Here is a 27059-nt window from a genome sequence, read left to right as displayed (position 1 = left end):
TTTCTCTCTGACTTTTTGCAGTCTTCCATGGGCTTCCAGGGTCCTTATCATGTCCTCAGCCCGGCGTCTCTAGCAGGGTCTTTTCTATTCCCTTGCCAATCTTCTCAACAACCAAGACGTCAGTTTGCCGATACTTGCCATCAACTTCTCAGTCTCCTACCTGATCTACCTCCCAACCCGTCCACTGCTTCTTCATCTACCGAACCTTCTCATCTCCCTCACGACCCCGTGCATCACTTTCACCACCACTTCTCCCACCGCAACCATGACCACACCCCCTAGCCCCGAAGACCCAAACCCACACCTAGATGCACCATACTCCCAATCCACCCCCGAAACAATACCCGACCAAGGCACCAACCTCCCACAACACGGCTTCATCCTGCCGGACGCCACCCACGTCCTCTCCAACGCCCTCTACTTCGACGACTGGCTCCACAAAGCCCTCCACACAACCCAACAGCACAACCTGCACCGCCTGCTGAACATCAATGTCCCACGCCCAGAGCTAAACGGCAGCATCCACGCCGTGCGCTGGCAGGACTACTCTCTCCAGCTAAAAGACTGGCTCGCGCGCAGCATGTCCTCTGAGCTCTACGACCAGATCGCATCATCGGGCCGCCCCATCCTTCTGGGCGATGAATTCATCGCCGCTGCGCGGTCGACTTTCCAGCGTCCCGACATGGCATCCACCACGAGCTTTGTCAATGCCGTTCTCTACGCGCGGCGTGCGGATTTTCCATCTGCGGCTCGATACCTTGTTGCCACCAGAGAGGCGTATCGGTTGTGTTTTCAGCGGAAAATCGATATCAAGCCCTATCTTGTGCTGTCGAGGGTGTGCAGTGAGCTGAGGGGTGAGATTCCGGATTTGGTGGATATGCAGATTGGGGCTGTGGAATCGAAGGGGGCCAATGTTTGGGAGGAGGTTAGTGTTAAGGATTTTATGGACAGTTGTGCGGTTATTCTGAGCCATTTGAAGTTTTTGGAGAAGGTTAGGCTGGTTATGAGTGATTTTGTGGAGGATGGCCAGATCTGACTCGGTAGGTAGGGGAGATGGGGGAAGCATGGAGGCATGGAGGGATTGCTTAGGATATGGAACAGATACTTTAAGTTGCAGCTATGGACAGTGAGAATTCTATGGATCGGAAGACTCCTTTCTCGTTAATCACCCAAAGACTCGCTGCCAGGTATGGTGCTGCGATACCTATACATCTGTGAAGATAGTTGGTCACCACGAACAAAATCTTATGTATGCTATGCCCTACAGCCTAGATACTATCCAAAGTAAACACCCAATGCAATGTAGATTGTACCATCCATTCCCAAAACACCCAAGACAACCAAACATGGGTATCACCGCAAAACACGAGACGCAAAAACCAAATGACCAGAACCTTACAGATGCTTCCGGACCCGTTTCCCCCTCCGGACAACCGCCATGCTAACAGCTTCCTCGCCCGTCATCCACGACGGCATGCGCTCGGGATCAACAATGCCCAACTCTGCAAGTCTGCGGATCCCGCTGATAACATCCGTCCCCGCGAAACTGAGTGAGACAGCTGGGGGGTCGAAGCTGATTGACCATCGTTATCGTCGCCATCGCCATCACCGTCTCCTTGCCCAGGTGTATCTAGAAGACGGATATCCAGACGATCCAACGGTGCCTGCGCCATAGATGACCCTGCCGTCCCGAAGCGGGAATGGATTGCGAGACGCCGTTTCTTGGATGACGGGGATAGAGGCGTGGAATTGTGATCGTCACCTGGGCGTTTAGTTTTCGAGTCTGGATGGGGCAGTCCCTCTGTGTTTCCTCGGTTCGCATTGTCTTCTGACGCCGCAAGAATTCCTCCTTGAATATACTCCTCCGGGGTGACCGTGTTGGCAGGACGGGGATCCAACGGACTCCCTTCAACCACCGCATCGGCGAAGATGCTAAACGAGCCATTTGCGGCGTTGGACCGGCCAGGACCACGGACCGCTAGCAGAGTCGGCAGATTCTTCGCGGCCAGCGATGTCGTCTTGAGGGTATATCGTTCTTGGGGGCGCGAGAGAGCTTTGGGGATCGCCTCGCGCACGAGTCGTTGGAGACTGCGGGAATCGGTCGCCACGGAGTGAGCGGTAGGAGTAGCGGCGGCCTTGGGGCCCGTGGATGCCGAAACGGACGTGTAGATGAAGGGACAGCTGTCCGGGAACGCGACATAGATGACTCGCGATGAGTCGGTGAAGATATCCGCTGTCTGGCGCGGAGATTGATAGGGCGAGTCCACGACAAATATCCGGAGGAATGTTAGGGGTAGGGTGGATGAGCGAGCGAGGTGGTAATGCGCTTTCACTAGAGGAGCAATCTCTCGCTGGAGAGCCCGCACGAAGGTTGCAGCTTGGATGCGCGGGACACTCGCCGACCAGTCCGTCGATGCTGAGTTGCTGGCAGACTGTTTCCGCCGTGGGTCGATGCGGTTGAGCTCCAGCGCGGTCCATCGCAGGCTGGCCGGGTGATCGTCCATGTAGCGCAGGTCTGCCATTGCCAGCTGTCGCAGAGTAATACCATGTCGCCAATCGCCTTCCACAATCCGCTCGAGGACTTCTCGCTTGCCGCCCTTGCGCTCCCGGAAGTCCTGGTATACCTGGCGAACCTCGTCGATTGTTTCTGCCGCGGGGTACGGAAGAATTTCCTCATCCTCGCCACTGTTGTCGTCGCGCTGTAGATATGGCGGAAAAGCGGCGACATGCCTATCTTCGAGCCACAGCTGGGTCAAGTCTAGTAGGGATTGGCGAGATAGTTTGCCGAGGGTCTTCACGAGAGAGGGAGTTGTCGAGGGAATGCGGAGGTTGTTTGGGAGACTGGCCGTTGTTGGGGCGCGCACCATTTTGGGACGCGCCATGTTGGGTGTATGGTGAGAGGAGACGGGGGTGTGATGTTTAGTATAAAGCGAATGAGAGGTGCGTCCTGTTGGCCGTGGATCTTGCTGCCAGTCCAGTTCGCGATGCTATCGGAAACATCAACAATAGGTCACGTGGTGATAAGAATACCCGTGATGTGCGATCACAGACTCTACAGCATGTGAGATCTGGAATCTCCGGACAGCGCTACTATTGCAGGCTTGATGACATGAATTAGCACTGGCCAGGGGCGAGAGCTGATAGCCAGCCCCAGCAGAAATGTTGAAGACTACGCCCATTCTACGGGAGCAGGAGTTGGTACCTGTCCTGCAGGAGTGGGAGGATACGCTAAGGGCAAACGGGGCAGTAGGTTGGAAGGACTGGTATGTGGATTTTGAGATGGTGAGAAACGTAGATAAGGTGTGGTCTTTGACTGAACTGTAACTACCACCAGCATCTTTTCATCCTTTAATGTTCAAGTATATGGGGGCGTGGGCTGGGGCTGGTGCTCCACGCTGATCGGTTTGATGCTGGTTGTTACGTTGCCGCTGATTGCCCTGGAATATGTATACGGGATGTCCTGGAGGCAACGAGAGATGAGCCGCGCATCTGCCGCTGACGCTCCGAATGATTACGCGCCGAGATCACACAGTATCGCAGGTAATCAGAAAGGACCTAATGTAAAAGCATTTGATCTGTTGTGAAAGCCTACAACATCTGCGACTCCACCACCCCGTGGCGAGGCTGCTCGCTAGCTGTCTGGTCGAGGTCTTCGCGGTCCTTGCAGGCCCAAGCTCAAACTGATCTTCCACTGCTCTACATTTACCACTCCTTCCCGCACACTACTGCCGGCGCACAGACACAGGGTCACAGTTGGACAACGGGATTAATAATATTCGGAACATCCTCGGCAGTGATAGGACGCCCAGGACGCCTCCAGGGCGCTGACAAATGGACCAACCAATCATCTGCCGAGGAGGGAGGGCATGCCGGAGCCGGGTTTTCAAAAGGCGCGCCTGTCGCTGGATTCCGGAGTGCACGGAAACGGTTTAGGGCGAGCGATTACCAATCTCCATTGGATGGGGAAACCCGCTCCGACCATCGGACTTGGACTGAATTTTCACAACGGCGACGACAGAGACGACAGAGGGGACAGAGGGTAGGTGAACAATGAAGAAATCATGAGAGAATCGTAAATATCACGACTCTTAGAGTAAGAATAAAATAATTCGTCCGAGTCCATTTGGAGTAGTTAAACTCTGGACTGTGAATTATTAATGCAGATCGAGATTACATGTAATAGTCATCATCCCTCGTCATCCGGGATCCCCCACCACGCCTCAAAGAAATCCCCCCATCGATTCTGTTCTCCTCTCCATCCACCATCACCCATCCATCCCCGACCACCACCGTCGATTCGACCTGACCATATCGTCTTGGTCATTCGCGATCTTACCAACCCATCCCACCCATCCTCCCGACGCATCCGGCGCGATCGAGTCACACCCGGCGCACACCCGGCCTCGAAATTAGCCGGAGACGCGAACCCTCATCTACAAAATCCACCCTTGGAACACCCTTCGTGGGCTCATTTACACAAAACTGTCACAATGGCCGGGTACAACGGGCGGCGGGCGCCCAACTTCTCGCAATACCTCGATGACTTGAACGCCATCCCCTCGCCCTACGACCAGGCGGTGCAACAGCAGCAGCAGCAGCAGAACTCCTTCAATGTCGACGAGGAACTCGCTCTCTTTACCAATGCCGAGTTCTTTGATTTTGATAAATTCGGGGGTCTGTCCCTGCCCACGTTCGACTCGGTGGATAACACCAAGACCAACGACCCAACATCGCATGAGGCGGACATGAAATTCCTCGATTTCCTGAATGGTGAGTCTTTGTTGGTTTCCTTCGGGTTTGGTTCTGTTCCTGGATTTCCCGGTCGCACGGGTTGGATATCCCACCTGCACGAGTCCTGCCCTTGATCACACCATTTTTGCCTTTCGGTTTTCGCCGCGCTCTCTGCGGCTATTGGAACCGGGCGTGCATGGGTACCTGGATCATCCTATTGGCTTTTTGGTCTTCTTGCTATTTCCCACCGTCTTGGCACCGGATGTCGTCTTTTCAAGACTCTTTGTGTCCATCACCGCGGAACAGCTTGGACCCTGGAGCAATGTAGGGTCCTGCATGACATGCACGTTGTGGCCTGTGTGCAACAATGGGCATTGGTCGTGGCAGGCGTGCGCGCTCTCCGCTATCACGCAATTTCACGTGATTCTCCATGCCCACCTACACACAATTAAAGAGATGGATAAATGCTAACATGGTTTGATAGATGGCTTGGGCAATATTCCTGACTATCCAACCGACTATAACACTATCAACCCCCAAACGGCGGTGCCTGCGTCAGACTCGTCTTTCTCGACTCCCCCCAATGGATCGGTGGCTGCGACCCAGGCTCCTCAGGCTCCTGCGCCTGTTGCTCCCGTAGCTGCGCCCACCCTGGCCCCAGCTCTTGCCCCAAACCCTTCGTCAACTACCGCTGCCGCTGCTGGGCCTAAACGCAAGCACACCCAAAAGTCGACGCAAGCCAGTGCAGAGGAAGCTGCCCTGATCGCCGCCGATGAGGACAAGCGTCGTCGGAACACAGCCGCCAGCGCCCGTTTCCGCGTGAAGAAGAAGATGCGCGAGGCAGCCCTGGAGCGCACCGTTAATGAGACGAACGAAAAGAACAGCCGCCTCGAGGCCCGTGTTGGTCAGCTGGAGCTGGAGAATAACTGGCTACGCGGCCTGATTATGGAAAAGAACGGCGATACCAAGCGCAACGAGGCAGCGGAGAAGAAGATCTCGGATATGTTCCAGCAGTTCCTGGCCTCGCGGAACTCAGAATCTTCCGAGTCGAAGCTCGGCGTTGGGACCACTGCGTGACCGCAGTAAAAGAAAGCAAAAAAACGAACAACAAAAGAAGAAAAAAAAAGAGGAACCGTCCCAACAATATTCTGATTGATTGCCCCGCTACATACTCGGTCCTATGCTGCCTTTAGATTTGTGATTATTGATCATTTGTCCATATTGTTCTTTTGTGTTAGCGATTCTTGGTGATCCGCAGCCGGAGAGTTACATAGTGAGGATGGCATCTGCAGGTTGGGGATGGCAGAGAGCCATGAGTGACGATTGTTCCAGCAGTAATTGAATATACACTGTCTTGAATCTGTCAACCATATGGTCAATCGTAGGACCAGCGTACTAGATCACTTAAAGCAGTGGTTATTCTTGTCCATGAACTACAGACCATTCCAAAAGCTCTTGGCACTCAACCTCGGCCCTGAAGGACACACCTCAATCTCCCCCACAGATATAGCAAGCATGCCCAACCAACCATGTCTTCCGCAATAACAACATACCGCTCCCTCCCAATTCTCTTAAGCTACATCACCATCTGCGCAACCCTCTCCCTCCACACCTGTCGAACCATCCACGCCCGCTACAAAACCCGCCAACCCCGCAATGACTGGTCCTCCTCCAACACCACCACCAACCCGCGCCGCAATTTCATGGTATTCGCCTCCCTAGCGGCCCTCAGCCTCGCCGCGACATGGTACTACATGTTTGCGTTCTTTGCGCACTCGTATCGCGCCTGGGCGGGGAGTCAACACTCTCAAACTCAGCAGCTGTTGCATGCTGCTGGTGGTAGTGGAGCACTGTCAATACCAACAATCTTCAAATTGGAGATGTGGTTACGGGACGCAAAACTCTTTCGCGAGGCGTGGGAGACGGTGATCGAGTCGCCAGCGCGGTTTTGGTGGAGTGGGCAGATCTTCCTTTGGGCTACGGGCTGGAGTCTATTTTTGGGGGTTATGGGTATGTCTTAACCTTCCAAGTTTCTCTTTTTGGATCTGTTAGATTGAGATTGTTTATATGGATTGGGAACTCACTGACTCACTCGCTGTTATATAGCTCGGAGACACCGCATCCCCCATGTCTGGATGTATATGGTCGTCGGGCAGATCGTGGCCATCTCTTTCGCGCAGAACTTGTTTTTCGCTACGATTCTGGTCTCTAGGAGGGGATTGTCTAGCCATGGCAATGGCACTCAACGTGGTAATGATGATAACTATGACAACGACAAGGACGATCACCATGTATGCGACTGGACGCCACCTCTCCTCCTGGAACTGATCCCCATCGCGACATCACTGCTCAGCACCGTCCTGGTGCCATCCACGGCACATACCAAGCATTTTATGCTAATCCTGCTCATTCCCCATCTTCTACTTTTCGTTCCTGCCATGCTCCGTCCCCGTCGCAGTCGCTCGTCTGGGGGTTCTGAGGGTAGTACTGCCCGCTTGCATGGCAGCGGTAGCGACAGCGTCGATGTCGATACTGCGACGAAGCGCTACGTTGTCTTCTTCCGCTGGATCTTTGCATCCAGTGTACTGGTGCAGGCTGTTTCTACTGTGGGGGTGGTGAGGGATGTGGTGGGGACCGGGACGAGGGCTGTTGATGGTGTTGCTTCGTGTGAGGCTGTTGTGCGGGCTTTGTTCCGTGCTGTATATGAGCATCCTGCTGTTAGCAGTGTAAGCTGGGATGTTATATTTTGTACTGTTGGTGCTGGGACGTGGTGTTTGGTGCATGGTGGAGATTTGTATAAAATGCTGGGTGGAAGGCAGAGTGTGAAGGCTAAGGGTGAGAAGGACGAGTGAGACATATAACTTGAATCGCATGGTGTATGTTCTGCACCATTAGTAGCATCAACATATATATATATATATATATACTTTTTTTTCAACATGGGCCAGTTCCAACGTTGGTGCTTCTAATGCCGTCTTGCAACAACAACAACCCCCCTAACAACACCACTCCTCGCCCACCACCCAAACACCGCCCTCGCAGCTCTGAACTTCCCCATCTTCATACCAAATGGCTTCCCCTCCTTTACCCTCGCATCCAAAAATGCAGCCAATCCCGCAAAAACATGCTTCGAAACATCGCGGATCTCAATGCTCCCCGCATCATAACGGGCCGCCACAAGAAGCCGCTCATACTCCGCTCTCGAAATAAAGTTCCCAAACGGCGACCCGGTGAACCAGCACACGAGTCGGAGGAACAGGTGGTCTCGCCAGGAGACGCTGTCTGCGAGGATGAGGTCGAAAGCCATTAGCGAGGCGTGCAGGGATTCGTGGGCGTGTTTGAGGAGAGGGAGGCGCGAGGGTTGGAAATGGTACATTGTGTCTAGGGCGAGGAGCCATGTTGTTTCTGTTTGTGCTTTTTCATTTTGGGAAGAGGGGAGAGATTGGTGGAGGTGGGTTGGCCAGGTACTAGGGTCTGCAGCGTCTGCACAGAATATCTCTGCTTTTGTCTTTTGCTTGAGGTCGATGTCTCTCTGCTGCGCGTCCTGGATCCGTTGCTGCGCAAGTGCAGCCTGCGCTGGCTCCAATGTGATGCCCACGTAGGAGTCGATCAGCGGCCGTTCCGGCGAGGACCGATGATTCTTCCCTCTGGCTCGCAGACTGGAAGGCATATGCACATCACGACTATCGTCGCCATCGGATTTCATGAGTTCCATCAGATATAGCGACTGATCACCACATCCACAACCCACATCCACGATCCTGACACCGTGGCTGTCGCTGCGATCTTCAGCCAACAATCCCGCGCTCAGCACCTGGTCCAGAAGCGCCTCACAAGCCTGCGGGAAATCTGCCGTATGCTATATTCGAATGTCAATATTCTGTATTCCATAATCAAACAAAAGGACTCACCTCCCAGTACCCCATATTCATCCACATGGTCTGCGGCGGCAGCCGCACATTGAGGACTGCATGGTCCAGCCCGTACACGTCGCGCGGCGGGGACAGGATCCGGCGGAGCCAGCCGAGCATAATATGTAATGGACTCGCTCTTGGTGACGAGTCCTGAACAACTGCTGTAGGGCAGAGAAGACCCTATGGGATGGGTAGAGTAGAGGGTTGTTGTTGGTGATCCCTGACGTGAGCGAGCTTCCCGCGCCAAGCCTTCTTGGTTATGGTGGAGGATGTATGCTGTCTGCGTTTCTTCCACACTAGGCTTTGATATGTTGAGGGATAATTATTCTCTTCGATCCTAATTGTACTTTGGTACTGGGAAAATGATAAGGGTTTATGGAGCCACAATTGGCGAGCGAGTACGGGCGGCTTGAGGACCGACATCAGGGATTTGAATACGGTAGACAGGATCGACTCATGTATAGTGGTAGATGTAAAGAAATTTCGTATTTTCAGATGACAGATATATTTGATCGTTCATCATGGCACAATGCAGGCCATATTATAACACTGATTTGGGTATATGAAGTGTTGTCAAGAAACCTCTCTCCTCCGCATATCGTTGCATTGGCATGGCCACTCATTCCTCCATCTGCCACGGTATACAAACCCCCAAGTCTTTCGCAATCCTCATCGCAGAGACAATGCACCCTTCCAGCAAAACCATGCCGTCCCAGCACCACCCACCGGCAAGGTAGACGCCGTCGTCGCCACTGCGCCAACTATGTAATGAGGAGGAACTTTTCTTCAGAGGATCCTGGAAGAGAGAATTGACGAGCATCCGGCTGTGGGGACTGCGCAGGACGCGCGTGAAGCGCGCAGAGCGGATCACCTTTGACTGATCGGGATGGAAAATGGGGTTTGTTGTCACGAAGATGGAGTTTGGTTGTTCGTGGACGGATTCGGTGGTGAGATGGGTGGAGAGGATGTGGATGCGCTGGGTTGTGCGGGTCTGAGTGGCAAGGCTCTTCTTCCCTAGCGATAACGAAGAGGAGGAGGCTGTTGCTTGCAGCATGGGTCTGATGCTCGATTCGTCTGTGTGCGCGACTGTTTCGACCGTTGTCGTTGGGATGCTGGATAATGGCTTGTTTAAGCGGGGGAATAGTGAGGCAGCGATATCAGGTGAAACGGCCAGCACGATGAGGTCGAAATGTTCAGATTCGCTGCGGCCATCGGGAGTACGGTACTGGATGTCCACACCGGTATCTTGCGGAGAGACGCTCGTCAGCTCCACGCCCAGCCGCACATCCAACCCCTGGAGGAGCATGTCCTGGACAGAGCGCACACCCCCGGAGACGACGTAATGCTGCTGGTAGTGCGTGCGACGCTTATATTCCAGCACATCCGAAGCCGGGAACTGCAGGAGCTCCTCATGAGAACAGGTGCAAACACTCGAGATGAGCGGGAGCAAGTAATCGGCAACATAGGACCGCGGCAGGTGAATGCGCCGCAGATACGCATCGAGCGACTCGCCGGCCGAACCAGACTGCAAGTCCTCGGCGACGGGCGTTACGAGGAAGACGCAGATGGTGAACCAGAAGTAGCACAGCATGGCAAACGCCGCCTCGAGCATCCACTGCACTAGATCCTGTGTGCGCGGGATGGGTGGGAGCCGGTGGAAATTGGAGGCGTAGATCATCCGTGGACTGGGGATGGATTCGCGCTGCGGACGCCGAGGCAGGCGAGTGAAGCTGAAGAGAAATGGCTGCGAATGGTACTTTACTCCCAAGTAGTCGTACATGCGAATTAGATGGTGATAGAAGCCACCGGCGAAGGCGCGCATGGGCACGTCGGCCCAGATGGGCTCATCGTTTTCATCTGAGGGGAGGGCGATTGACTCCGCACTCAGCGAGATTTGTTTTCTCTGCGTTGCAGTGTTAGTGACGCCCCGTCCGCTCTCTGTGGGAGTGACTCGACTCACCTTCTCCAGCACCGTCACTCGAAATCGCTCCTGACGATCCTGGTGCAGCAAATGCGCAGTCACCAAGCCTGCCATGCCAGATCCCACGACCGCGACGGTTCTCGGCTGTGACAGGGCCTTGTCCATGACGGCGCTCCCCCCGGTCCCAGAGGATCGATTCTGTCAATAGAAAATGGGGATCTGTATGTAGCTGGAAATTACATCAAGAAAACGAAACCCCGTCCGTCTCTTTCCCGGATTATGTAGGAACCGAGGCGGGGCACGGGTGTGGTGGCTGGGCTCAGGGCAAAAAGCATGGCGGAGACTTGAGTTCTGCAGGAGATCGGGTGTACCGATACCTCGGGTTCGCCTGGACAACACAGTATTTCTCGGTACCGGTACCTGGCAGATCAAGCTTGCTCGCCCGCGCACTACATCATCGGGTGGCGATCATCGAGCTGCGGTTTGATTCAGGGTTGGGGTGTTTGTTCTTGGGAATTGACTCTCGTTATCGGGCAATTAGCAACAAGTAACACATTTGAGGATCCGTTTGTGGCCAGAGGCGAGAGAGTCAGGTCTAGCAGGATCACATGGGTCCGAGCTATGAGAAAACTCGGATTAACCGTGTATGCTGCGTGCTGATGGACTGACGGGCATGAATACATGATAGAAAATACCAATTGAATGTTATTAATGTAAAAAGAATCACCCATACCGCAGAGGGTATCAAAAGCATCCATCCAAGAAACGCCCAGTGATCCAACCATCAACACCGTAAAGAATATCCGCCGGTCCCTCCGATTCCATGCATCAAGTCATTAGAGAGTTCATTCTAAGCCGTTTTGGCTCAATTCCTTGCCTCCCATCACCAAAGTCTAGGCAATGCGCGAAGTCCATGCTAGTTCTGCTTCGCCTCATCCTGAGAGTCGTCGTGTGTCTTGGTCACCGCTTTTTCGTCATCCTTTCGCTCGACAGGCCTCTCGCCATCATTCTCGTCACCAGTGATCTCTCCCCAGCCGGAACTCCGGCGACTGATGCGGCCAGGCGCCATGGCGAGCGGGCTGCCAACACCACCGGAAATGCTGGCTGCCGTGCTGTCATTGCGACTGTGCGACTGCACCCCACTGCGAATGCTGGCTGCATCGCCTGCTCCGGGGCTCGGCCGGGCTGTGTGGAGGCTGGTTCGCTCCCCGGTAGCGCTACCAAGCGGCGGGGCCCCTGAGGACGAGTAGACACTGATTCGCTCGGCACTGGCAAGGCCGGCCATGCTGGGTCGGCTGAGAACGCCCGGTGCATTGAAAGCGGATGTGTTGGATGGCTCGGCCGGGTTTCCACTGAGAATGCTCAGAGGCAAGCTCTCGCGGCTGCCGCCGAAAATCGACGACGGCGCTAGCGCGCGAACGGATGCGTTGGTGTCCAGGGAGTTCCGACGACGGCGCTTGGAGGAGCTGGCCAGGGTAAGAATGGATGCGTTGTCGGTCAGGACGTTGTTGGCCGTAGCAGTACTGTATGTCATCGAGTTGCCCTGGGGCAGGAGGTGCGGGGGGACGGCGGTTGCGGTCGTGGATGACGAAGGGAACTGGTGGGAGAATTGCACCTGCTGATGGGTTGAGCTCTGGGTGGAGCTACCGTGGCCGTGGCCATGTTGTGTGTTTTGCGCGGGGTACAGTTGGGTTGAGGGTGCTGCCGACTGTACAGTCGTCAGGGTCGTCGTCAAAGATCGCACCGATGGAGCCGGCGACGAAAAAGTGCTGCCCTCTCCCCCTCCATGGGAACTAAGTCCTCCGCCACCTGTTGCCAATGTTCCAGCCTTGTTGGAATATGCCGCCTCCGAGGCTGCTGTGTCACCGTTCGTGGAAAGAGTGGGCGCATTCGACTTTGCGCTCGCGGCGGGGGCCGCATGCTCATAGCCCGAATAGACAAGCGAAGGGTCGCTTCGTGAGCGAGATCCCCGGAAGTCACGCTCTCCGAGCTCTGAATACGAGCCATTTGGATTATTCTGTGCAGCCGGGCGGCTGATGGTTCCGGATAGAGGATACGGGTTGTTGGATTGGGCGCCGTTCTTCTTTCCTTTGGTGCTGATGTGCCGTCTATTCGTCCAGCGATTCGTGCTCGACTCCGAGGAGCTCTTCAAGCTGGCAAGGCGCTTCATCCAGCTAGAAAAAGGGTGGCGGCGGCCATTCCGGTCTTGTTATGCACTGGTCAGCTCCAAGGGGACATCTGGCGTTCACGCGGGTGTCTCACCGTGTGCCCTTGCAGGGCCTTCGGCTGTAGCCATCTAAAGGAATACCTCTTAACTTGAAAACAGACTCCAATCACCAGGTGTCTCCGTGGTGAGGACAAGGGAAGACGACAAAGGGAGATATGGACCGCCGAGGCACCAGGAAGCTTGTCCGGAGCTGGGTTAATCCGGTCCTATAACCGCTAGTCCTCTTTTGGTCTTGCATCATCACCTTCCTTCTGGCAAGGTCAACATGCCATTCTTCGGCTGATGCTCTCCTGCGTATTATTCCATCTCAACTTGGTTCCATCATGAAACAGTGGCAAAGTATCAGCAGTCACCGGGATCTCAATTTGGGAGCTATGCGTGGCCATTCTCCATCCTGACATGTCTCGGTCTGATTTCGCCATACGGCTGCTTCCTCCAGACGTGGTGGCAAAGATTAAGTCTTCGACCTCCATTACACACCTGAATGATGTGGTGTTGGAGCTTGTCAAAAATGCCTTGGATGCCAACGCCCATACCGTCTTTGTCACCGTCGACGTTACGCGCGGAAGCTGTATAGTCGAGGACGACGGAGATGGAATTCCGCCGACAGAATTCGAGTCCTCGGGGGGTCTTGGAAAGGCGCACCGTACGTTAATTTGTGAAGAAACTCAAGATGTGATTACTTATATGTGGCACAGATACATCGAAACTGGAGCAGACGGGCGCATATGGCCATCGAGGTCTCTTCTTGGCCTCATTGGCCGCTTTGTCTTTGCTCACCATCACGTCCCATCATGCCAGGTACCGGAGCGCAAATTCCCTTCTACTCCATCACTCGATGCCAGTAGCTCGGTTGATACCGGCGCCTGTGCATCAAGAGCTTCGGTTCAGGGATCACGGCACCTGTGTCACGGTGAACGATCTGTTTGGGAATATGCCAGTTCGCGTCAAGAGTCGGGCCTTGGCTCTTCAAAGGCCCGACGAGCTCGAAAGAGAATGGGACAGTCTCAGACACGTGCTTGTTGCTCTTATGGTGGCTAATCCTCAACTTTCAAAGTTGGTGCTGCATGATGCAGCAAGGAACAGGAAGACCTTAATCCGTCTTGGAACCCGCATCCCCGGAGACATAAATGCCAGTCAAGTGGAAGACGAATTGGATCTCAAGCGGATCGGTTCCATTCTTGCGCAGTCTGGAATAGTCTCTTCTCGCAACATGGACTCATGGCATACACTTTCAGCCTCGCTTCCCGATCTTACAGTTCGTGCCGCAGTTTCTCTCATTCCCAGCCCAAGCAAGAAGATCCAGTTCATCTCATTGGGAACTGAACCGGTGTTTTCGCGAAATGGCTCGAATGTTCTCTACAGCGAAGTTAATCGCTTGTTTGCTCAATCGGACTTTGGCAACGAGGCCATACTTAATTATTCATCAGCGCTATATGCCTCTCCTCTGCCAGAACGACCTGATACGGGCAACTCCAGCCTCAAAGGTGGAACAAGGTCCGTCAACAGGTGGCCAATGTTTTATATACGCATCGACACGAGTATTGCTCGGCGATTATGCGACGATGGAAATGAGATCCTTCCCGAATCTGACAAGTCCCTTCAACGAATAACAGATGTGATGGATGTGATGATTTCTGAGTTTCTCAAGCAACATGGTCTTCGTCCGCGCACGGTCAAGCGACGGGGACAGGCGTTAGGTCGAACCCAGCAGGTCGATTCCGCCGGCCAGAAAATCGATAGTCAACCAATGGAGTTTGCAGAACAGAATGGCTTCATTTCGTCCACGGAAGAGGCTTTCTCAAGTCGTTTAAAGCTCCCACCTTTCCGGAGACCAAGCCCTGTCCATCCAGGACAAGGTTTCAATAGCTGGTCCAGAGTGAAAGCAGCGAAGAATCCTATGGCCAGCACCGTGCTTCGGCCTCGAAATGAAGACCCTCAGGTCGGAAAATCATCGACCGAAGAGGAACTCTTGCTGTCAACGGATGTTCAGGAACATAGACACGCACCGATAGGAGAATCCTCTTGCATGGATTCCGATGCCTTCATCACTTGGGCCGATCCATCTACAGGGAGGGCTCACCTTATCAACTCTCGGACAGGACAAACGATGATTCGCCGAAAATCCATTGCTGCCCTGAGACCGAGGTCCGCTGGAGTCATCACCGGTGGCTTGCGCAGGCCACAGTCTACCCCTGTCTCCTCACAAAGCGTGTGGGTGGACAATCTTCTAGAGAAATGGGACAATCCTGTTTTCGGGAGAACCGAGAAACCTATTTCAAGGATGGACACGGAGTTCAACCACAGACCGCCTGCACATTTCTCTTCTCATGACTGTTTCAAGAGCATTGGCTCGCTGGATACCGCTCAGGTCTCAAAATTCCGAGGCAAGCTTGAACGACGGGGTCTGGAGAAGGCAGAGGTGATTTCGCAAGTGGACTGCAAGTTCATCTTGGTCAAAGTGAACATCCATGACACAAACGACCATGATGCATTGGTGCTGATCGATCAGCATGCGGCTGATGAGCGGTGTCGGGTCGAGCAGTTATTTAGAGAGTTCTTTGTTCCTGCTCCTCAGGTTGAGACCATTGGCCACAGTTTCCGAGTGCGAACGGTTGATATCGACACCATCTCATTCGACGTCTCGCCAACCGAAGGCAACCTGTTCCACAAGTACAGCGAGTATTTTTCGCAATGGGGTGTTCACTACAACACCGAGCTAAAATCGGGCTCATCCACCGCTGTCCTGGTGACTTCACTCCCATCCCTCATCGCCGAACGCTGCCGGCTTGAACCGAAGTTGGTGATCGATATGATTCGCCGAGAGATTTGGACTCGCGAAGACGACAAAAGGCCATGGGGGCCAGCGAGAAATTCATCCAGATTCAATTCTCAAGATTGGTCTCTGCCGGAGGAAGAAGAGCCTCCACACTCCAAAGCTGCCGGTTCACTAAATGGCACCTCTTCATGGGTGCAGCAACTAAGCGGCTGCCCCCAGAGCATTATCGACCTCCTCAACTCCCGCGCCTGCCGCAGCGCGGTCATGTTCAACGACACTCTGAGTATGGAAGAGTGTCAAACCTTGGTCTCACGACTGGCCCGCTGTGTGTTTCCGTTCCAGTGTGCTCACGGACGGCCTTCCATGGTCCCGATCTTGGATTTGCGGTCTTTGGCCGAAATGGCTGGCTCTGCTCGCCTGGATTTGGAGAAGGGCATGGCATCCGATTATGATCATAGTGGGGGGTTGGGTTTTTGGAGGCTTTTCAGTCGCGTTACTCAACTGATAATGTACTTACGGGCAGAGGGAAATAGCTGGCGATGACTGGCCTTGGACTTGTAGTATAGAAGTTGGACTTTGTATATTACCAGTTGATTGTTAATTCAAGCAAACATGGCATAATTTACTTGCACTCATAGACTGGTTGCTTTCTTGAACTATTCGATCCGGAGCGAGCCGACCCCCGCTTAACAATGCCCTATCCATGGGGCACTTCCAAATTACAAGATTGACAAGCAGCAACCGAATAACCGAACAGAAACACAAATTCAAATCAATACCGCCTTCCGTTACGCAAGAGTACATACATCTTAAAATTCTATTTTCGGCAACCAACTAGTCTAGAAACATGAGTAAGCGTACATCCCTTGCTTGCATCCCGACAAACGGAAAGATCGAACATGACATGCGTCAGCACATGAAATAGTGAGCCAAGAGGGTTCTATTCTATGCAAGGATCACCAACTATCGGCGGGTGAATTTTCCTCAAAACAAGGATCTGGAGGGGCAGCCGCGTGTCGTGCGCAGTGCGGCGATGACGCCGGGGCAACTTATGTACTACTAGTAGCATGCCAGACCGGCTTGGTGGATACGGTGACACAATTGTCCGCCCAGCCAGCCCGTATGATCAGTCAAGTCTGGACAAACGCACAGTGCATCAAACTACAGGATAGGAAGAAGGAAGGGGGAAAGAGACTGGTGTGTAAACTCTGATTTCGATTTGATCAGATTCGGAAATCGGCGGCTATGATGATGGCAGCGCTGGTGGTGGGCCTATGTACAGAAAACCCAATAGCGCAATCCATCCTTTCTTTCCAAGGACCGACCAAGCAAAACAAGGGAAAGCAAAAAGGAAGTAAAGGGGAGAGTTCAGTATCACAGACGATCCATCCAAAAGTTAACTCAGCTGAAACAACAGAACAAAAACACAAGGCGCTGAGGCTGTAAGGAGACCAAGTAAAAGTAAAAGCTTTTGCATTCCTGGCAGCTTTTAAGTGTGTTCTTGTACAGAAGCCGTGAGGCGAAACCCTTTCTAAGGATTTTCGAGACAGAGAGTAAAGTAAAAAAAAAAAAAGGAAAGAAAAAGCCCTGTGTGGTACTCCAGATTGTTCCAAAAGAATCCCCGGACCGTTTTGTAAATCCTTTTTTGGTCACATCCTCGATGAAACCATGACCCAAAAAAAAACAGAAATTCACGAGCGCCGCCCAAATATAGGGAATAAGGTATTCACAGAACATAGGACAAGATTTGGAAGGAAAACGATGCAGCCAGCATTGTAGGACAGAGGTCGGAATGATTCGCAGAAAGCAATAAAAAACTCCGGCGAACCAGGGTAAAGTACAGAACAAAGGTCATTAGTCATTATGAGGTTGTGTATAGACGAGATGTGTGGGATGAAGATGAAGGAGGAAGAGACATCAGCCATGTGAGGCGACCGACTTCGCTTTGGACTGATTTGTCCATGACAGGAAGTCGAACTTGTCCTTGGTATTGTCACGCAGGGACGGATTGGACTCGGCGGTGTTCAGGTTGGTAGCACTGCGACTAGCCTCGCGGGGCTCCAGGACCAGCGAGCGACGGTAGAAGGTCTGCAGGCTGGACTCGCCGTTGGAACGGACGCGCACCAGCTCGTTGTGCATCCAGGTCTGCAGCTCAGGGACCTCAGTCAGGCGATAGGGGATCTGAAAGCGCTGCAATTCGCTGATGATACGGGCTGTCTTCATGTGCTTGTCGAAGTTGATCACGGCCATCTCGCCAACATCGGTGGGGAGAGTGCGCAGCGACTGGTTGCCGTGATCCACGAAGGTCAGGTCGGTGAGGTAGGTGCCCACAAAGGGCAGACAGGGAGGAACATGGTTTTGCAAGCGCTGGCGTAGCACGGCGTAGTTGCGAGACACATCGACAATGCCGCGGAGGTGCTCCAGGGTAGTCTTGGTCTTCTGGGAGACGACTTCCCACGTCCTCTTGAGACGCGAGATCATTGACGAGTTGATCGAGCAGATGATCGCCATCAGCGAGTCGTAGTTGTTCAGCTCCAGGCACTTGTTGGCGATCTTAACCCAATGCTTGATGATCTGCGCTCGCTTCTTGGGCTCTTCAAGATGCAGGATGGAGTCCACAACCAAGTGGGCCAGGTCCGTCGACAGGGTGGACATGGCGCGAACATTGACCGCCAACGAGCCGGACTTTCTTGTCCATTCCGTGTCGAGGAGCTCCTCGGGGAGAATGGAGCAAAAGATGCGCGACTCCATGATGGTGAACTGACGGGCCAGCTCCAATGGGTCGAAATCCAAGATGGTGATCGAGGCTTCCCCGTTCTTCCATTGCTTAAGCAGGCTTGTCTCCTTCTTACCCAGGACTGCGGGTGGGAGAGGAGTATCAGGATGCACGTATAGAGCGGTGGCCGTGTTTGTCTTGCCCATGGACGAGATCAAGCGCGGCACCACCGGCCCTAGAACGGCCGACACCTTATCAGCCAGTTCCAGAAGACGCCTTCCAGCCGTAGGCAGCTCTTTGATCAGCCGGGTCGCGGCGAAGCCGACAATGTAGTCCAGCGCCACATTGTCACGGTCGTGACGCCAATGCGACTCCAGCCAGCCCTTGAAGATGTTGTACACGCGCAGCCGGACTGGTCCCGCCGCGTGAGGCGTATCTCCAATGTAGTCGAACCGTTCACCCAGCGCCTCGGCGAACTCGAGCGGCGTGGCGAACAGACGGAACGTAAGATAGAAAGTCGAGACGAACATCGCATCGGGAGTGGACTGGTGCGCGGTGAGTTTCTCAATCAGAGCCCGCAAGCTACCACCCATGACTTGGCCCTCCTTGTATATCAACTCATGCGCGTATGTCTTCTCAAGGATGTTGGCCTCGGTCTCCTCATTCTCCTCAGCCAAGGTCGAGTGGCTCACGCTCTCCTTCAGGGACGGCCCTTGGTAGCTATTGCTCATGTCGGGCGAAGTCGCGCGAGTCGAAGTCTGAGAAACACCGCTCATTTCGGAGTCGCGGGCATGGCTGTTGTAGGTGAAGCTGCTACCCGTGCTTGTGACACCGCGGCCGAAGGATTCACTCATGTCCGACTTGGGGTGGCTGGTGCGATAGGTGTTGTCCTGGGAAGAGAAAGAGGTTTTCTCCAAGTGGGTAGGGAGAGTGGCCGAGTTGGGGAATGAGGACAAGGCAGAGAGATTTTTAGGGCTTGCAGATGGGAACTGAGAGTGGAAGGATGAGGGAGTTGTGGCGTCGGTCAAGCCAGGGGTGGAAGGGGAATAGGCCGTGTTTGGAATCTGCAGAGGTGGAGGAGGTAGGCGCAGAGACAGTTCCTGCGGTTTGTTTTGCTCCACGACCTGGATGCCAGCAGGCGCCTCTGCCGGCGATTCATCGGTCGGTTCGAGTTCAAGGTCACCGATCTGCTCCAGCACCAGGCGAGCCTTGGCCAGACAGTTGCCAGCTGCTCGCACACAGTCCGTCGCAGCGTCGACGAGGCGTCTGCCTTCGTCGGGCAAGAACACTATGTCATCATCCGGTGAGTTGGCTGGTCGAAAGGCTTCGCGCGCCGCCTGGACCAGCTCGGACAGCTTCTCGTACATTGCGTCGCGCGCCTGTTCGAGGAAAGCGCTACGCTGGGTGTCGTGTTCGCACACGGCTTCGACGACATTCAACAGTCCTCGGCAGGATTGCACGGCCTGCTGAGTGGTAAGAACCAGCTCCGTGGACGAGCGAGACTGCATGTGCAGACCAATGAAGGATCCCAGCACGCCCAGGAAAGCATCATAAGTTGTGGTTAAACGCTCGGAGGCGAGGTTCTGAGTGCGGATAGCAGCAGAAGGACCGGTACATGATATCCGGTGAGAGACGGAGATGCGCTTGGTTGTGATGGAGACAGGTCGAGGATGGTTTTCGATCATCTCAGTGCGCATCGATGCGCGGCTGACATCCATACGACTGCGGCTCAGCTGTCGTGGTTCATGCTGCTCGGCGCCGACCTCAGAGACAGGCGCGATGTCTGGCAGGGTGAATGTCTCGGAGGCAGGTGTCGGGGGCATTGAAGACAGGCTCTGGGTCTCGCTGGTTGACTGTTCCAGTTCGGCGATGGTCCGGCTCAATCCCACTTCCTCGTTCCAGACGTCAAGGAAACGGACACCACGGGTAACGATCTTGAATGCCTTGAGCAGCATCTCGTCCAGCATGCCCTCTACCTCATCTTCTGACGGGGTGCCGTTGGCAAGTTCCTGGAATTTCTTGTGGCTCTTGACCAAGGCCGAAAGATCCGACAGCAAAGCCTTGCGAATCCTGCGCAACCCATCATACCGCTTGACCAAGGGCGACTCCCGAGTTAGACATTCTGATTTTTCCTTTAAAAGGTAAGTTAGCGGCTATGATTCGTCTTTCCTCCCCAAGTGGCTTACCAGGAGAAACCTAACGCCGGCGATTGGGCCTCTCATAAGATCTTGATTGCCAAAATCTTTGAGTGATGACCCGCATCCTCCGCGAATGATATCCCAGAAATCCGTCAGAGCCTTAAGTAAGGGCCGCATAGGCAATTGGTCGTATGCCTCACAATAGTTCGTAGGCAGCCAGCCTCGATTGCCAGAGTCCAATAATGTCCCGTCGGCCCAGCCGTTGGTGTGAACAGAGTGGACCAGGATGATATCTCCCTGGTCCAAGGGCAAGGTGACAGTTGAAGGCGAAACATTTCCGGCTGGGTGAAATGGATAGAAAGCGCGAAGGTAGTTGTGAAAGACAGACCGTGGCGTCTCAGCCTGATCTCGATCCATGGTGGGTTCCTTCGTTTGTGGCGTCAACGGCGGGGTGATCTGAGACTGGCCGTTGTTGCAATAGAAGCGATTTTGACTAAATGTCGTGTGGTGCTCCGGGGAGTTGTTGGTCACCACTGTGATGTTGGAGTTCGGTTTCGTGATCTTTAACGGGGCGATGTTAGGCCTCATCGATTCCATCTCTCGCCAGTGGCGTTCTGATCTGGGTTCAATATCCGCTTGAGGTCGTTGACCGAGGCGTTTAGAATCTGGTAGGTCCAGATGACATGCTTTGAGCAAAGACACAAAACTCCGTGAGGGAAAGACTAGGACGACCCTACACCAGGTTAATTGATTGCTGGACAAGGACCGAAGGGAGTGACGGAGGGTGTTTGGCTGTACAAGAATGCGCGGTTCCAGGGAATCGAGGGAGGAGGGGTGTGGAATGCTGGGGGGATTCGAAGATGTAACACACCCTTTCAAGGATCACAACAATGAAGTAATCAAAGCTATAAACAGTCACAAATAGACTTCAATGCGGGACATTCAAGGGCCAGCCGCGGGGTGTGACGAGTCCCAATCGATATCGAGAGAATAGGCCGTCGAGTGTCAATGCGAGGTTGGGGAGCAATGAATGCCACACAAACCACCATCTAACTATGAAGGGTCGAATGCACCAGCCCCTCCAAGGACGAAGCAAGGACCGAAGAAGACCTGCGAACTGACTTGCAGTAGGGTCCAGCGTGGCGAAACAATAATTCCCGGCGACAGTCGAGTCTCACGCAAGGGCGGGTACGCAAAGAAGGGATGAAGTGGGATGAAGATTCCACTCAATTGCCACCGCCAGCAATGGGAGAGAGAAAGTAGGTCAGTCAGTCGTAGGTCCTGGAAAAGAAGGACTCGGACAGGAAAGGGAAGAAGACGAACAGAAGTGGGAACCAACCATAATAATATGAGTAACTAATAGTTAGCTTGAGGTTGACCTCGATCGAGAAGATCCCGGCCGTCCCCACCGTGGAGTCCGGTGTATTTACGTGTAACACGCGGCGTGACGGTACACTCATTACAGGGGGTATTTCTTTTTGAGATCTATTATTTTATGGCGCCAAAAAAAAGGGAAAAAAAAAAAAAGAAAAGAAAAAGGAAAGTATCCCCGTCCTGGGGCAGATCCAAAGTTCTTCCCATCTGCCCTAAGTAACTATCATCAACACTGTCCTCTAAAGGAATCATGCCATTTTCCCCACTACATACATTTAGGTACCTTATTGTAAATTCTGTGGAGTACATAGAATCGGACCAGACCATGTCTCAAAAAGATGGCCACTGGCCCACCGTGTGTGCTGGAGCCAGAACAGGGGGAAAAGAGACTCGATCAGTCCTGAGTGGCGATTTGTCTTTCCCACACGTTTTGCCTGTCAACTCTGTTTCCGAGGATCGACAGGTCAGCGCAGCCCCAAAGTGACAGCCGAAAAGTTTTTCCTTTTGCCATGCACGCTGGTTTTCTACTAGTTTTCGTTGGCGTTGACACTTCTTTCTTTAAGGTCTAGTACTAGTACTTTTCTTCCTATTCTCCTGTGATTTTGCCGCTTGTGGCCTCGGTACAGAGTACCTACACTAAAATATCTCCCGGGGGGAATGATATCCTTGCCATTGACAGGCAATAGCCTGGCCCCCTCTTTCCTGTCTTTGCCGTTTTCTTTGTCCCTCTGTCCCGCGTGGGTCAATCAGCCTGAGGTTCGTGTTGTCAGCGGGACCGGGCGTGCTGGATCCACAAACGCGAGGATTGGAGCTGTCATGAGCTATCGAGAGTGAACGGCCCGCAGTTGCGACAGTCGACACATCACGGCTTATTATTGCAGAGCCACCCGAAGGCTTGCATAGTTAAGGTCTAGCTGCAGCTGTCAAGGCGTGAGACCGGCAAATCATGACGCACTCAGGCTCTAGAAGCCCTGTCTCAGACCCCCACTAGGACGGGCCTAGATGATCGAGGCAAATGGAAAATTCAGTCTGTCAAATCTCACATGATTTAATAACTATGCGCCTAGGGTCAAGAAGCGCGCAGGAGCAAACTAACTACGGGACCTTTGTTGGCAGGACCAAAAATTAGTTAACTAATTAGTTAGAACTAGCCTAGCCTCGTGGGAACAAGTGCTTGGCCGACTCAAAGAGAGGAAAAAAACGGGTTTGGGCTAAAAAGAGAATGGGCTGTTTTTACCCCTCCACAGGGCCTAGAATTGTTGGGTACCTGATGATTGTGACGGCTGTGTATTACTGAATCATTACTTCCGCACGCACGGTGTTTTTCCCCCACAGGCACTTCGACCAACAATCTTGCCAGACTGCATGGACACAGTGATCCTGCAAGTGCCACTCATCACGTCAGTACTAAATGTCAACTAGAAATGCAAAGTCTGCGCATCACATGTTCCCAACTGTGGTCGCAGAGAAAAACCCCCGGAGTGTTGGTTGCCCTACTGACCAGCGTGTCCAATGAGTATCTGCATACCCTCCGGGCATGCAAGCCCCCTCCACACTTATCACATCTCGCGGGCCATGATGGTTGTATACAGGCGGGTGAGATGCTGGTCTCGGTAAACATGCGATCAGCGTTACAGCCCCTTGAATTGGGATACTTCTCCGCCGACGGCTCAAGGTACGAACCATGGAACGCGGCGCGGATGTTTGTGCTTGGACCAGGGGTTATCGGTATCAGATAGACTGACTACCAACTGACTGCGGTTCCGGTTCTCTTGCAGGAGCGGCTGCCCAAATGGACATTGCGCTCAATAAGCGGGTCGCAAAAAGTTAGTTGGTGGCTGTTTTTCAGAGCAATTCTCCGGGCCGTCCTACAATCGCATCGAGAGTAACCCATTGGACGCGCCAGTAGGGTCCCCGGTCTCGGATCGTTTGTTTGCTAGTCTCACAGCTGTTTTCGGGAGGCGTCGAGGACCGCGGGGGCGGGGAACTAAGCATCATTGCAATCACATTTTGTGCGTTCTATTTTGAGGAAGCCCCCACGAGACTGCTTATCCAAATGGTGGTGGGGAAAAAAAAGACTTGGTGAATATCAGGATACTGATTCCAGTGGACCTGGTAGGGCAGTCAACCATAGTCTAACAGCATCACAGTGTCCGGGCAGGGATTGGCAGTAGCCAATCAGTTCTTCAATCTCCTGTTCACGATAAGATGTAGGATGGTCTCGACTCGTCATTCGCCACATCTCAGCGGATCCAGTGAATCGCAACCGCGCGGTGATATTTGCAGGAGGCTTGGCAATTTGCTAAATGTGAAGTCAAGTCGATGATAGTTATTATCTGACCTTTCATAAGCCTATTTGAGAAACAATTCCTTAAGTGATCAAGAGCTAATCAGGTTCCGTCTTGAATGTCTCACTTCAGGTCTATTCGGCTTGGACTTGTCGAAGCTTTCCGAAACAAGACAACAAAGTCGCCTCTACGCGAACGCGAGATCTTGGTCAATGGCTCTTATGTCAACAAATTGGCCGGTAACGAATGGCATCGTGCAGACCGACACAATGAAAGTGGCCTTGCTTATTGAACGGAATGATAACAAGAACCATAAATCAGGTTTTCGTGCTTCGCAATATATATTTCAACAGATACAGTCTGTATCGACCAACAGAATTTCTTGGCGACATATATGCACGATTTATGTACATGAACTATCAAGTCCGCGTTGAAATATCCTACATACATTGCATTCTCTGAAGCTGGGTTTGCCACATGTACCTCCAGTCGCATGCTGTGCGACGTCGTGGGCTCTGAAGGTACAATTTAGGCGCATATGCCAGGTCCACAATCCAGCACGGTACCTGCATTTGCTGCAAGATCCGGCCCTTTTCTAAATCATCTGAATAGATCAAGTCGTGTGAGCGCGTGAGACCTCGTGCATACTCGGTCTGCGTGAATCTTCACTGTGGCTACCTGAAATTCTTGACTCGGTGAGTCTTCACCGATTGTGTTATTCGACATCGGTTACACGACTCTTCTAGCTCCCCAACAATCTAATAGACATAGGTAAACTTCCGTCATGTTCTGCAATAAAAAAAAAAATGCATTACAATAGTCTGTTGTATTGTCATTGACTTTGGGGGAAAGGATATACTGAAATGATGTCATTCTAGGTGTGCGAATACAATACATAGTGCCTGTCGCTACTAACGTATATGATCATGAACTTTGTTTAGATACAGAGACACAGACTGTAAACAGCACCAATCGCAGATCAAATATTGGTTAACGGAAGTCGGACCCATGGATCGAGAGAGCGAGTCGCGGGAGGGATAGTTGGGCCGTGTCAAGACATCACATCATTCTAACATGAGGGCGAGAGGATCGCCCGGTTCATCCCTCGTGCCTGAAATGCCTCCACAAATTTCAGAGATTGCTATAGACCGTAAATAGCAGACCCAAAGGCCGGGTACCTGGAGCGGTAGAGGCTATCATACAGTAAAATCGTCCAAGGTACCCATGTATATACAGTATTATATGTTACAGTATTATATGTTAGCAATACGATGTAAATAATACGTATCTCGCTAGAAAAATTATCTCTTTTATTTCGCTCCGGCATATGAATACCCTCCGATGGGGCCATTGCCTCCAAAAACCCAAAGAAAAGGACCTCTAAACCTAGTGTGCGGTCTTGCTCCACAGCAAACTCCACCAAGCTCCTCAACGGTACTTTCGAAAAGGCAATGATCTAAGCATCCGGGCAGGCATCCGCGAGCATAGTCGAGGAACAAGCCACTGCGGCATGCGCATTGGTCCAGAAATCCCCGCATAGCGGTTCGGCCGGCTTCGAAGGAATGACTCTGCATTAGCTCCTATCCCAAAACCCATGTCAACGGAAGCCACTATCTGGAGCCGCCCTCAAATAGGTCGTGACCACGGTATACGGGTGTATAACTCCGGGGATTCTCGAGGAAATCCCCAGTTCCGCGGGCACGACGCTGGAACCCGATCCGGGGTCCGGCGTCGCGCATGTGGAGATTAATTGAGGGGGTTTTTTAAGTTAAGATCTCAAACACGTAATTATCGAAGCAGGAACACGCCGGCGGTCCCCAGCCTCAAAATTGGATCGGCGGTGGTTCGAGGCGGAAGGCCTTCCAGAGGAACAAAGAAACTCGTGGTGGAGGCCATGTATTCCCTGTCAGGGAAGTGGATATGCGGCCATCGTAGCTCACGCCCTGTATATCTTGAGAAAAATAATAATAATTTACTCCGTACTCCATACGTACTCGCGAATGGAGGGTGTCCGGCGTGGGTTAGGCTTATTTCTTGACATTCAATAGTCCAACGTCCATCGACTGCCGAGAGAGGGGTTTTCCCGTTGGCGCAGTCTAACAGGTCCAGCCCTTCGACTTAAAAAAAAGAGGCCGACCCGCGGCTTGTCTGGTCAAGCACGTGTTCGCCGGCGTATGCGGACCCAGGCCTTGCCCCTGTTCGCCGGTTATCTAGGTGATGGACGTGTGGGTAGGCTAAGCCTCGTCAGCCTATCGGGAACTACAGAAGGTACAACGATCGTCGAATAGTTTCGGCGACTTGTGGAAACTAGAACATGTGGCTCAGGAGTACTTTGGAGAGAGCTCCCCAAGGAGGAAGTACTCCTCTGGCTAGATGCCATCATAACAGTACACGGTACCGGTAGAAAGGAAAAACATAGTTTACCATTGCCCTGGGCGCGCGAGCGATCATGAAGATCATGTTCTGTCTTTGCCCTCTCCCGGTTGGTATAGGAATCAATAGTTTCAACTTCCCTCTTGCTTTGTCTCCACAATATCCGCGCCACGTTCCTGGGTCGCCGTCGATAACAAGGCACGAGGGGGATCGCCGCCCGTGTCCCATGGTTTTGCTTTTCTTCATCACGACGACGTGGCGGATAGCTCGCATCGCGTTGGCTGCGCTCAGCCGTCATAAGTGATAGACCATGGATCAGCATCTTCCATGGCTTCTGGACCAGCGGAAAGTATAATTGACACAAGGGAAAAGTTTTGGGGCGAGGGTTAAATTCAGGGGCTGAAAGCCAGACAGAAAGTACGAAAACCACGCGGGTACGGTATCTTTGGTATTACCGTCATGTTGTAAAGAAGGGAATTAACAGCCTATCTTCGTTTGCCTAACGACTCAATTCTGAGACGACTTCACTATATACTAACTATGCAAAGAGGATCCGGATCACGAATGTTATCCTTGCCGAAATTGCCACTGCTTCCGG

At 52.9% G+C, this 27059-nt stretch overlaps 9 protein-coding genes across 9 annotated transcripts; 4 read left to right on the top strand and 5 right to left on the bottom strand.

Moving 5' to 3' along the window:
• Positions 1-265: 265 nt before the first annotated feature.
• On the top strand, positions 266-1036 carry N7474_008636 (uncharacterized protein; the record flags this gene model as incomplete). Its single annotated transcript, XM_057200046.1, has 1 exon — positions 266-1036. The coding sequence occupies one exon, from the start codon at positions 266-268 to the stop codon at positions 1034-1036; it is 771 nt and encodes a 256-aa protein (XP_057050747.1).
• A 359-nt stretch (positions 1037-1395) lies between these two features.
• N7474_008635 (CENP-N/CHL4 family protein) lies at positions 1396-2882 on the bottom strand (the record flags this gene model as incomplete). The annotated part of the gene is made up of 2 exons (XM_057200045.1): positions 1396-1559; positions 1610-2882. The coding sequence occupies 2 exons, from the start codon at positions 2880-2882 to the stop codon at positions 1396-1398; spliced, it is 1437 nt and encodes a 478-aa protein (XP_057050746.1).
• Positions 2883-4490: 1608 nt separating this feature from the next.
• Positions 4491-5808, top strand: N7474_008634 (putative bZIP transcription factor (MetR); the record flags this gene model as incomplete). The annotated part of the gene is made up of 2 exons (XM_057200044.1): positions 4491-4770; positions 5216-5808. 2 exons carry the CDS (start codon positions 4491-4493, stop codon positions 5806-5808), a joined length of 873 nt encoding a protein of 290 aa, XP_057050745.1.
• Positions 5809-6260: 452 nt separating this feature from the next.
• N7474_008633 (uncharacterized protein) lies at positions 6261-7583 on the top strand (the record flags this gene model as incomplete). The annotated part of the gene is made up of 2 exons (XM_057200043.1): positions 6261-6741; positions 6838-7583. The coding sequence occupies 2 exons, from the start codon at positions 6261-6263 to the stop codon at positions 7581-7583; spliced, it is 1227 nt and encodes a 408-aa protein (XP_057050744.1).
• A 113-nt stretch (positions 7584-7696) lies between these two features.
• On the bottom strand, positions 7697-8762 carry N7474_008632 (uncharacterized protein; the record flags this gene model as incomplete). The annotated part of the gene is made up of 2 exons (XM_057200042.1): positions 7697-8590; positions 8643-8762. 2 exons carry the CDS (start codon positions 8760-8762, stop codon positions 7697-7699), a joined length of 1014 nt encoding a protein of 337 aa, XP_057050743.1.
• Positions 8763-9264: 502 nt separating this feature from the next.
• Positions 9265-10731, bottom strand: N7474_008631 (uncharacterized protein; the record flags this gene model as incomplete). The annotated part of the gene is made up of 1 exon (XM_057200041.1): positions 9265-10731. The coding sequence occupies one exon, from the start codon at positions 10729-10731 to the stop codon at positions 9265-9267; it is 1467 nt and encodes a 488-aa protein (XP_057050742.1).
• A 751-nt stretch (positions 10732-11482) lies between these two features.
• Positions 11483-12736, bottom strand: N7474_008630 (uncharacterized protein; the record flags this gene model as incomplete). The annotated part of the gene is made up of 1 exon (XM_057200040.1): positions 11483-12736. One exon carries the CDS (start codon positions 12734-12736, stop codon positions 11483-11485), a length of 1254 nt encoding a protein of 417 aa, XP_057050741.1.
• A 456-nt stretch (positions 12737-13192) lies between these two features.
• On the top strand, positions 13193-16115 carry N7474_008629 (putative DNA mismatch repair protein (Mlh3); the record flags this gene model as incomplete). The annotated part of the gene is made up of 2 exons (XM_057200039.1): positions 13193-13439; positions 13492-16115. 2 exons carry the CDS (start codon positions 13193-13195, stop codon positions 16113-16115), a joined length of 2871 nt encoding a protein of 956 aa, XP_057050740.1.
• Positions 16116-17489: 1374 nt separating this feature from the next.
• N7474_008628 (guanine nucleotide exchange factor) lies at positions 17490-21023 on the bottom strand (the record flags this gene model as incomplete). The annotated part of the gene is made up of 2 exons (XM_057200038.1): positions 17490-20420; positions 20475-21023. The coding sequence occupies 2 exons, from the start codon at positions 21021-21023 to the stop codon at positions 17490-17492; spliced, it is 3480 nt and encodes a 1159-aa protein (XP_057050739.1).
• Positions 21024-27059: the final 6036 nt, after the last annotated feature.

Source organism: Penicillium riverlandense (genome assembly GCF_028828495.1).
Source record: "Penicillium riverlandense strain IBT 135883 chromosome Unknown utg000007l_segment0_segment0, whole genome shotgun sequence".
NCBI classification, from domain to species: Eukaryota; Fungi; Ascomycota; class Eurotiomycetes; order Eurotiales; family Aspergillaceae; genus Penicillium; species Penicillium riverlandense.
This window is presented reverse-complemented; position numbering and strand designations above follow the sequence as displayed.